Source organism: Xyrauchen texanus, chromosome 27 (assembly GCF_025860055.1).
Source record: "Xyrauchen texanus isolate HMW12.3.18 chromosome 27, RBS_HiC_50CHRs, whole genome shotgun sequence".
In the NCBI taxonomy this organism is placed as follows: domain Eukaryota; kingdom Metazoa; phylum Chordata; class Actinopteri; order Cypriniformes; family Catostomidae; genus Xyrauchen; species Xyrauchen texanus.
In genome coordinates this window covers 11,597,566-11,609,644 of record NC_068302.1, presented here as the reverse complement: position 1 = coordinate 11,609,644, position 12,079 = coordinate 11,597,566, and the positions used below count along the sequence as shown (strand labels likewise).

The 12,079-nt window shown below is 36.9% G+C and overlaps 1 protein-coding gene across 1 annotated transcript in view; it reads left to right on the top strand.

Annotated features, from left to right (window-relative positions):
- The first annotated feature begins 6,031 nt into the window (after positions 1 to 6,031).
- LOC127620868 (inositol polyphosphate-5-phosphatase A-like) overlaps positions 6,032 to 12,079 on the top strand; it is a 42,814-nt gene continuing 36,766 nt past the window's right edge. Inside the window, exon 1 of the mRNA XM_052094200.1 lies at positions 6,032 to 6,452. Coding sequence (XP_051950160.1) covers positions 6,393 to 6,452 — 60 coding nt within the window. The 5' untranslated portion in view covers positions 6,032 to 6,392. The remainder of the gene's footprint in view (positions 6,453 to 12,079) is intronic.

Sequence of the window (12,079 nt, the reverse complement as noted above, 5' to 3'; positions counted from 1 at the left end):
GGCTTTAGCCTCTCATTAGTCGAGTGGGTGTGTGTGTTGTCGGGACAGAGGTGATCTGTTGTAATAACACTGCCAGTGATTTGACTACTACCTTGCTCCCAAACAACACCTCACCAGTGCTTCCACTGACTGGTTATTGAGTGAGATATTAGATGACAATGCTCCATTGTTACAGTCATATCTGCTGCAGGATAAATGTCATAATTGTTAATAAAAAATACTAACATAATGTCCTCTTATAAAGTGATCATACCCCTTGATTTAATACAACCCCAATCCCCAAATGCTAGTAAAAACATGAAGGACTGATTTGTAAATTATATTCACCCTTTGCTATATTGAAAGCACCACAACTACACATTATATGATGTTTTTCCTTGTGAATGTCCTTTTTTCTTGTCTTTTTTTAAAAATATACAGTAATTTCAAATCAGATGATTGCAACACTTTCGAGTGTTTACCACAGTGAAACATCACTGTTTCTTCTAATAACACTTATTAAGCATTTGGGCACTGAAGAAGTTTAAGTTTAGAAAGTAAAATATTCCCCCATTCATCAATTATGCAGGTCTTCAGCTGCACAATTGTACGGGGTCTTCGTTACCATCTAATGCGCTTAATAATGTGTCACACATTCTCAATTGGAGACAGGTCAGGACAGCAGGCAGGCCAATCTAGCACCCACACTCTCTGCTCAAACAGCCATGCATTTGTAATTTGGGCAGTATGTGGTTTGAAATGGTCCTGCTAGAAAATGCAGGGACGTCCCTGGAATAGACGTGCCGGATGGCAGTATATGTTGCTATTATAGTATCAAACAGCAACATATTTGTACATATATTGTACATACAATATTTGTACATACAGTATTTGTCTGCATTCATGGTGTTCTCACAGATGTGTTAGTTACCCATGCTATGGGCACTGAAACACCCCTGCCCCATACAGACAGTGGCTTTTGGACCTGACGCTGGTAACAGCTTGGATGGTCCTTTTCCTCTTTGGCCCGGATAACACGACGGCAGTGTTTTTCAAAAACCTTTTTTAAATGTGGACTCTTCGTAACCAAAAAACACAGTTCCACTGTTCTACTTTCCATCTAAGATGAGACCGAACCCAGAAAAGTCGACAGTGCTTCGGGACAGTGTTGATGTATGGCTTCTGCTTTGCATAGTAAAGTCTTAACTTGCATCTGTGGATGCAGCGGCGAGTGGTGTTGAGTAACAAAGGTTTAATTATTCATTTATTGAAACACGAAACTATTTCTAAATTAAAATTTCAACTTCAAACTAAACGAAAATATAATCAAAGTAACAAAGTGGTAAAAAAAAACATACCAAATCCAAACATTTTACTCTCTCCTTCCACTGGACACTTTTGCAGTGACTTAATTATAACAATACAAATAATAATAGTAATTTTAAAAAAAAATCCATGACCTCTAGAAAGTGTAACACAAATCTCATCTCTTTTTGTTTCAACAAATGGCTTCCATAGTAATCGACAAGGACTTTATTTGATGATCTTTATGTTCAGAATTTGGACATTAACTTTTTTACCACCTGCTGGTGAAACCTTTAAACTGCAAATGCAGGAACTGAATTTGGACTTTGTGCTGAGTTAATGGGTGGTATTGAAACATCTTAGCTCAATGTCTAAATTCTTAATAAATTAGCAAATTTCACTTTGTGCCACTTCATTTACATACAATACACCCACAGTTTGCGCACCTACACCCAAAGTAGCACAAACACTCCCACCCACGCCCATTTGTGCTTTGAGCTGGCATGAATATTGCACTTCGAATTAGCGCTCTCACGAAGACTGGATAAGACGCTGTGCATGGTCATAGTGCATTATGCTTCACTTTGTGCACTCACAAAAATGGAGCCCAAGGACTTAGGGGTTTAGATCGACATGAGGTCGAGTAAGTGATAACAGAATTCTAATTTGATTGGTGCCCTATTACTCTTCACATGAGTGTCCTTTTAGTTTTTTACTGTTCCTCAAAAGAGCATCAGTATTTTACCACTGATGTGGAGCATGCTGTACATCAGGGAAGGGGAATGTCAGGCCTCAGGGCCATATAAGGCCCACAAGACCACTTTACCAGGCCGTGAGGCCATTTGAGAAATAATTTGAAAAGCAAAAAAATGTTTTCATATATTCAATAAACTTATAATTTATAAAATAAAATAATAATTTCAAATGATTTTAGTGTATTTTTCTTGGTGAGTGAGCATGTAATGGAATGTGTATGTTACTTTCAACCTACTTTCAGAAATTGCAAGCAATTGTATGGCCCATGAATAATTTTGTAAATACTCGAATGGCCCTTACTGAGAAAAAGGTTCCCCACCCCTGCTGTACATAGACATTGTTTTTAGACGTCATTGATCTATGACTGGAGAACTGTGTAGAGCACTTGACAAAAGGGACTAGTTGTTCTGCCAGAGTATCCTTTCACTTAACATGAATTATATTCAGCTTGACACTGCCTGGCTGGAATCTGACTTTAGAAAGAGATTTTTCTTCACTGTGACACTTCCCTTGAAGAGTGCCAACTCTTATTTAACACCCAGTAGACAAAGGGATGGGGATAACACACAGAACAGTATCCATCTTATTTCGTAACGCACTTATAAGCAGCGGCTACATTTCCGGCGATGTGTAAAAGTTCTGCTGTTATTGACTGCATTGTAAATAAATAGAATAATAATAATAACATACCAAATTTTAGTGATATAAGTTTAGAAACTATCACAAAACCACAGGACGTACAGCAGAATGATGGCCTAATGTCTGATCATTTTTTAACTTAAGCATTTATAGTAAAAAAGTAAATCGTTCACTTGTTGCTGTGTGTTGTATTGAAGAGAAGATAATAAAATATGCTTCTTATTTTACTGAGATTGTGACAATGCAGTGTTTCTTGTCTCCATTTATATGTACCTGCATAACCTCCAATAATGCCTTTATTTATTTCCAAAGACGATATTTCATAAGCCATGCTGAATGTGAGATCTGTGTGTTTAATACTATACAGCGCTAAGAAAGAGAGAATGCTCTCTGACAAGAACGGAGAGTAAAATGCGTTTATCAATTTGCCAAGATACAGTTTTGGTTCAAAGAAAGTTAAAGCAGCATTTGCCCAGCGGCTTTCTGCTCTCTGCTGGTTGTGTAAAGTTTGTGGAGGCATGTCAGACAGTGTGGAGGACTGTCCTGTAAGTGCCTGACCTTTCATTCATTTTAACATTTTAGCAAATTAACATACAAATGGAAAGTGATTTATAATTAGATCGAATGAGATAAAATTTAATTGAATGAGATCCACAAATAGATGTTAGGAGTTTCACAAAATAAAGTGAATGAACAAATAAATAAAATAATTATTTTTTTTTTTACAAATAATTAAAAAACACAACTCTGGTCAGCATTCATTTGTGATGAATGACCGCTGACCGCTTCTTGTACATTTGCGGATCGTTACATGCATTTGCCGATTTTGAAAAAAATCTAGCATCAAGACATGCACACAAATTTACAAATAGGTGGACTCCACCCATCGTCTACTCAAGCCCAATCATAGCATGTTCTATCTTCAACCAATTATGCTTCATTTTACTATTGGGGCGAGACCAGATTCACAGCTCTCATGAGCATGGAATCAATCACATACAGATAAGCTCCAAGGCCGTAAACTTTTAAAGAAACGGACGCCACCAGAGGAATACTGTGATTTAAAGTTTGTATATTTTTCTCTTGGTTATAAACATTTGTAGTGTCTTGTTAAATGTGGACAGCTGAAAATTACCCATTTGTAGAGTGTCCTGATCATTAGCTTTATAGCTAACCTGGCTGACTGTATGAGTCTGCTATTTTAATTTTAAACAAGTTTCTTGACTGAAACTCCTAGCTACATAATGGAAATATATGTATGTATCGTCAAAACCTTTACTCTTAATGTCAAATGGCAGATACAAACAGACACAATACTAAACACTACAAAAGATCAGTAAAAAAGATAGAGAGCTGTGACTCTGGTCCCGCCCTGATAGTAAAATGAATTGTGATTGGTTGAAGATAGAACATGCTACGATTGGTCAGAGTAATGTGGCAGTTCTCTGATTGAGAAGACGATGGGTGGAGTCCACCTATTTGTAGATAGTCTTGATGCTAGATTTGTTTCAAAATCGACAAATGCGTGTAATGATTCGCAAATGTACAAGAAGCGATCCACAAATAAATGTGCACGATTCACAAATGAATGCTGGACAGAGTTGTGTTTTTGAGTTAAAAAAAATATATAAATTATAATATTTATTTGCAAATCTGATTTTATTTATTTATGAAATTCACTTTAAATGGTAAATGGTCTGCACTTATATAGCGCCTTTTTAAGCCTTAACGGTATTCAAAGCACTTTACACTGCATCTCATTCACCCATTCACACACACATTCATACACCAATGGCAGCAGAGCTGCTATGTAAGGTGCTAGCCTGCCATTGGGAGCAACTTGGGGTTCAGTGTCTTGCCCAAGGACACTTCGGCATGTGGAGTCATGTGGGCCGGGATTCAAACCACCAACCCTGTGATTAGTGGCTGACCCAGTCTAACAATTGAGCCACAGCCACATGTGAATCTCTTTCCATTTGTATGTTAATATGCAACAATTCTATCTCCATACCATAGGCACGTATATGCTGTATGCTTACATACCCTCCTTATACCCACTTGTTTTGCTGATTCAGAAGTCCATAATCTGCTCTTGTTAGTTTCCCTTTAACTGTATTGGATGCTGTTTTGTAAAAGTGAATATATGAATTATATGAATATAATTAATGCATTATCACTTGAATATGCCCTTTACCGACCCTAACAACTGTTGTCACTGCCATCATCAACTTAGGAAATGTATTACAGTGATTGGAGAGAGAGAGAGTCACCCTCACACTGAAGCAGTATCACGTAAAAGTAATTAACAAAATATGACAAATGTCCTGTGAAATAAGGAATCATCCCATAATAAAGGGAAAAAATAGCGTTCTGAATGAAATCTATATGCCATTTGTCTCGTATTTTACCATCACACACCCAAACTGCTGAGAATGTTTCACAAATCAAGAGAAATTGACCTGAAACACACACAAACAGCGTGAGTTGTGTGATATATCAGCTGGGAGAAAGATCAGTGACAGTCAGTGGATAGCTTTTGTCGTGTTTTCTGTCAGAAGCAAGATAATGTTTTTCAAAATCATATAGTATTCGAGTGCATGTTAATTGTTTCCCACCATCAGAGAGAGAGAGAGAGAGATAGAGTTAAGAAAAACTGCATCAATTCAAAATAAAATTACAGTAGTACAAGTTTAGATAAAACACTTAACCTGATTTTCTTAAATTTCCCTTTTGTTTGTGTCTGCAGAAGAAAGAAAGTCACACACATCTGGTTTGACATGATTGTGAGTAAATGATGAGAGAATTAAAATTTTTGGCTCAATTATCCCTTCAAGTTCTGGTGTATCTTAAAGAGGACATTCTGTTTTTCTACAGTAGCCCTATATGGTACCAACTGTTTGTAAGGTCTGCCCAATAAACTTTACATGAAACGATTTTTATCACACTTAAATCATGTTAACGCGCATATAGTTAACGTGGCTATACCTTTGAAACAAATTTTTGCCACTTTAGTTTGGGGTCAAGTTTGAACCCAGAATTGAGCTAAATTGGACAAAACCTCACTTTTGGAACGTTCCTCATTTGTAAAAACTATTCATACATAAATTAGTTAAAGCTTTCTGTTAGGGTGTATATAAAAACAATACAATTCTATGGCACGTCCCCATTAAATAGATGAGTAAACGTGTTTGTTTGTAGCCTATACACTTATGCTATCACATAAGTGTTTACCCTTTGCTTGATTGCTTAACTGACTGACACACGGAAACTTTCGCGCCTCATCTCTGTACTGTCGCTCACTATGTACAGGGCGGAGCTTCACATGTCGTGAACAAAACATTGGCAGCGCAACTAGTTTGGTTCAGTCTGGCACGCCAGAAACTCAAAGACTACTCATGCTTTAACGCTGGGTTAATACAGCTTAGAAACCTAGTCCAATTACCATGAAGACCGGAGGAGAAATCTCTCAGTCACCAGCGCTGTCAAACTGAAGAGAAAGAGCTGAATTTGAATGTATCCTCGTGAACAGGGAGACTGACAGCATGAACAGAGATGCGCGCGACGCACTTGTGGGATCTGTTTTCAGCGCGAGTTAGACTTTTCTAATCTAATCTTTAAGCCGTTTGTTATTCCTCCACCAAAAGGCTGCGACTGGGATTTCCTTGGTCAGATTAGACTTTTCTCGGACTATCCGTTGCAGCTCGGTTCTTACCATGGAGACGTACACGGACGTCTTGCTAGTCACTGCAAACGTCGGATCACTGTTTGACAATGTAAGTAGCCACTATGTTTAAATTCCTCATTACTTTCATAGTGCAGCTGAAAATATGCGCATCATGAATGAGTAAAACTGCGAATTGCTTAGTGATTCATCGTTTCAAAACGGGCACTTTTGCAATTGCAAAAAGTAGCCTGCCGCTGAGAGCTACCTGTGTTTGAGGTAATCTTATAATTAATCGTAGTATATGTAGGCCAAAAAGTCCTAAATAAATTTCGACCATGTATCCATTTAATGGAACATGAAGCGAATTAAACGTCACTTGAAACGGTGCCGCTCTCTAATTTGAAACACGAACATGCACGCGCGGCTGTTCCTCCGTACGGTACCTAATACAGCGAACACACTTCAGGTTTGCTTCGCTCCACTGGGCCTTTAAAGTACTAGAGTCCCCAGTCTAGAGTAATATCCTCTCCTATTCACAGTGAGCTGTCTCACTGCACCTCCCCACAGGTCTGACGACCTATCACCACCGAGCAACCAGCCTGTGTATGTATTCAAATAAAACAGGAAACTGACAGTGAGTTGTGAGATATTTAAAAGCGCTGCCGCGAATCTGAGGGGGTTGCACTGCGACACGTATTACACAGCAATAACTGTTACTACACACTCTGTTCTGTAGTTATAGACGCATTACACCCAACACTGCTCATCATTTACTCACACTCATGCCATTTCAGATGTGTATGACTTTTCAGAAGATTTTTAGAAGAATATCTCAGCTCTGTAGGGCCATACAATTTAAGAGAGAACTTTGAAGCTCCAAAAAAGCACATACAGGCAGCATAAGAGCAATCATAAGAGCAATCATAAGACTGCAGTGGTTTAATCCATGTCTTCTGAAGCAATCCAGTCGGTTTTGGGTGAGAAAAGACTAAAATATAACTCCTTTTTCATTATAAATCTTGACATCTACAGTCTTATTGGCAATCCTGAATTCAAGCTTGATTACATAGCTGAGGCATTCTTCTAAAAATCTCTGTTTGTGTTCTGCTGAAGAAAGAAAGTAATTCACATCTGGGATGGTATGAGGGTGAGTAAATTATGAGAGAATTATGAGGATAAAAACAAATATGGTCTGTTGTATTAAAATCTGCTTATTATTATTATGCAGGAAACACAGAAAATGTCCTCAAAATTATTTATTAATTATTTTGTTGTATGTAGTAATACAAGTTCACCTGATAATGAACATTCTGTCATCATTAACGCTCCTTCATGTCAAACGTGAGTAAATGATGATAGAAAGACATCTTTGGGCGTTCAGTTTAAAACATGAATCACAAACTTCTAAATGTTTTTATTTAAAAACATTTCCTACATTTGTGGTCACAACAGTCTTGGTAATGTAAATCTTGTAAAGCTATAGAATATTTTTTTTTCCATTTGTGTTCAGTCCAAACTCTCCAGAGTTGCGTTTTAGTTGTATTTGTTGGCACGTTAGTGTCATTGTGCATGTGGTGGACTGAAACTAAGTACACACAAGTGGAAATTTGGCCTCGTACCCAGTTTCCTCAGGCCATGTTTGGCAGAGAAAGAGAGAGAGAGCACATGTCACAGCTCATTGTGACTATAAACAGATGAGTATCTTTTCCTAAAGGACTTCAACCTCTCTTGGAATCTTTTTTGAATAGGTCAATATAAAAGTTTCAGCAAACTTCCAAAAATGGTGAAATTTTGCTTGTCCACAAGAAGGGTTTACAAGACCTGTCAAGTTCAGCAAGAATGAGTTCAGTGTGTTATCTGCATTGTATCATGGAAATATTAAGTGGTACATATCACATTGAAATATACCAAAATAAAAATAAACTATATTTTGCAACTTTAAAAATGAGCCCTTCCCGGATTTCCTAGGTTGCTTATTTTAAAGCCTGTAGACAGATTTTCATGCGAAGGGAGCTTGTCGCTTTTGCCAGGAAAAAACAGATGTGACGTTTATGTGCACTCCCGAGAGCCTCGGTGCTTCTCTTCCGCTATTCAACAGTGACAACAAACTGCAACACTAGCTAATCTAGGTTATCTTAGAGATGAAATCCAGCAAACGTCCGGCTCCCAGCACAACACCAACTCATACACAAACCGAGTAAGCAAAAAAACAAACAAACAAAAAAACATGTTTCTTCTGAATCCCATCTTGCTAAGCGGAAACACGAACGTTGTCGAGTGAAAAGTAGAGTGAACATCGGCATGGCATTTGATTCCTGGAGGGACCTTCGTTCGGTTTTGGGGATCAAAACAACCTTGAATTGGTGTTCTTCTTATTGGACAGGTAAGCTTTCATAACTGCAAAGTGACATAATTACATAACTGCAAAACATGTGATTTTATAGTGCCATAAGGATTGGTCTGTGTAATTTTAATTAACTTGATCTTGCCAGCAAACGCTGATGAATTGCAAGCTACATTGTTTCGTAACTTTCAAATTATTTCAACGATCTTCTCTTTATGCTAAAGTCACGTTAATGTCAGTGTTAATCTGTAATTATTCAACAAGGTAAACTACAATAACACATTAAATGAAAGCTAGACAATGTGCAAGATAATGCAAAAAGCTCCATTCATTAGTGTAACGTAACATGGTTATACAGAAAATATATATATTCTGTTGTTATAAAACAATAGCGCATCGATACATCAAAATGACAGTTGTGATGGAATCACATCAATACTGAATTGTCAACATATTTATAATGTACAGTCTATTTTATAAACAAAATAAAATCCTCCAAATTTAGCTGACAGCTATCAATAAAGCTGGCTAGCCAGCTAACGCTGACATAGGCTATCATATAAATGCAGTCAATGTATCATGCAAAGAAAAGTGATTACGTCAAACTACATAGTCAGACCTATATCCACACTTTGTTTTAGCCCTGTTCCTGCACTGGAGATGCTGGATGTCAAATGTAATATACATTCTCAAAGTTTGTAGTAAAACAATCATAACTGTGTATTTTATTTATGCTCATCTGTCAGCATGATGTCGGTGAATCACGTTCAGTCTCTTTGTATGTTACATCATTGTTTTGGCCCATGCTCGTGTCCATATGGAGTGTGTGCATGAGCAACAGGTCGCTGCTGCAGTTCACTTAGCGGCCACAGGTGTCATTAATAACAAATGTTTCTGAATCTTACATACTGCACCTTTAAACGTACTTTAAAATGTAAAGTATAGGCTATATTTAAGCAAAAAGGCAAATGAAGCAGTGCTATATTGTGAATATAGTCACGGCTGAAGGACAATATAGCACTGCCTCATTTGCCTTTTTGCTTTTATAAAACGGTCACCACATAATAGAAATATTAAGGACACATATGTTCATTAAAATGTTATGTTTTGTAATTAATATCATTTAATACCATCCTTTCGCAGAAAATACAGTCCCTGGCATTAAATAGTAAACAGAACGTTGCTAGGTAACAAAGATAACATGGGTGCTGTGGATTGATATCCTGTGAAGAGGCCAGAGCTGTGCTTTATCATGAAGAAAGCACGGCTGTCAAACAATCAGCATCCAGGACAGGAACTATCTGTTTTATAATATTATTTTTCACATGACAGTAAAGAGAAGATACATTTTCATGAAAATAATACATATTATTAAAAAAATTTTTTTTACATTTCTTGAACCCAAAATGCCAGTATTGTTGTTTGAAAGGACAACCCCATTATCAACATTTTCTTTTTTAAGATTGGCTGATTAAAGAAGATTCATGCGTCAACACCCTTTTGTTACGCAGGCTTTAGCAAAGATTGTTTGTTTGTTTAAAGATTGTTTCTAACGCATTGACGGTTTAGTGCATGTTTTGACATGCCACATGCATGCCAGGTCAGATCATACAGTCATGCAGTCTGTGATGGAAAAACCAAATGCTGAAATATGATCATGTCTGATGAATTCTTACTAACACTTCATCAGAAATGGTTACCTGATGTAAATGTAAAAAAAAAAAAATTCTAAGATACCTCTTGAAAACCTATGCAATGTTTATCTACCATTTAAAACCAATTTAAAAGTATTAAAAGTCAATAAACTCCAACCTCTCTTGGAATCTTTTTTGAATAGGTCAATATAAATGTTTCAGCAAACATCCAAAAATTGTGAAATTTTGCTTGTCTGTGTTATTTTAGGCTGAATTTGACCACATTGGACTGTAACCAGGCAACAGGAAATGATGCATTGCAAATGTTATAAATCCTCTCGAGAGAGGAGATAAAGGAAGTCTCCAGTTGCCTCCCCACCCTTCAAATTCAGTGGAACTAAGGAAACAAATTTAGAATGTTAACAGAAGTCTTAATTTGGGTAGAAATAATTAGAAATTACATTGCAAATATGATAAATGAGTATATAATTGCAAGATATAAAGTTGCAAATTACCAGAATGAGCACACCATACACATTAAACAATGTAAAAAGGACAACAATGTACCACAACTAGTACACGGTACAACATATAAAGCGTTTAGAGACATCAAATTCAGTGCAAATCAGTGTAGTCTAATGCATCTGTTTATCCGTCCCCATTGCCTCACCTGCAGTCAAATTCTCTTGACCTTGTATCACTGCTTGATAGGTTATGGCAGGGAGTGGATAGGGTGCTTTCATATTTGGCACACAGTTGCATAGTTCATTGGTCACTACATGAAAGAGAACGCAAACCATGAACAGCGCAATAAAAGTATACAGTTTTCAAGCAATCCTAGCATACATTTCACTCAACCTTCAAACAAATCAGTAGTGATCTAACCTCAACCACAGTTCCCTTGTGCACTTTGTAATGCCATGTCCTTTGCATTCTAGGTTGCTTTGAGTTTTCTTGAGTTCAAGTGAAATTCATTTCACACTTTTGGTTACGTATAGTATAGCAGACCACAGCGGCATTTGCCTTTGACACGGATTAAACTGGTCTGTTTTGTTTTGTAGCACCCAGCATTAGTTAGGAAATAAATATAGATAACTGTGGAATATAATGCTAAAAATGAGCCATTTGTGGCTGGTGTGTTGATGTTTTTCATTCTCCATTTTTGCTCAATTACCTGTTTTTACTACATTTTACTAAATGCTGGAGTGAAGAGACATTTTATTCAAACTTTTCAGTATTAGCTTATTAAGAAAGTAATTGTTCACCCCAAAATGAAAATTCTTTAATTGTATAGAAAAAGATGCAGTTAATGGTGACTTAGGCTAACGGCTATTTCACATCGCAAACTTGAGCAAGAAGTGAGCAGAGCGGCAGCATAACTACAGCTGCAGACTCACAGGGGTTTTCACACTGCAAGTGTTTTTACAGCATCACAGAAGCATCTCTTTGCAGAAAAATAAAGTAATTTCTGTGTTACTATGTTGAATATTTCCTTTATTAATGATCATGACTTATAAAATGATTATCAGGAGTGGGAGATTGGTAAGTCTTACAAACTTGATTGTCATAAAATCGTATTTACATGATGCTGATGTAACCTAATAAGTATTTTTTCTGAATTATTTCATTTAGTGGCAGGAAACACAATAAGTTGTGAATCTAACAAACAGTTTTGAGAAAATAGTTTTGAACATGAGGGGGAGGGGGACGAGCATTTGAATGTACAACACAAGACATGATCACTCATTTGGATCGATC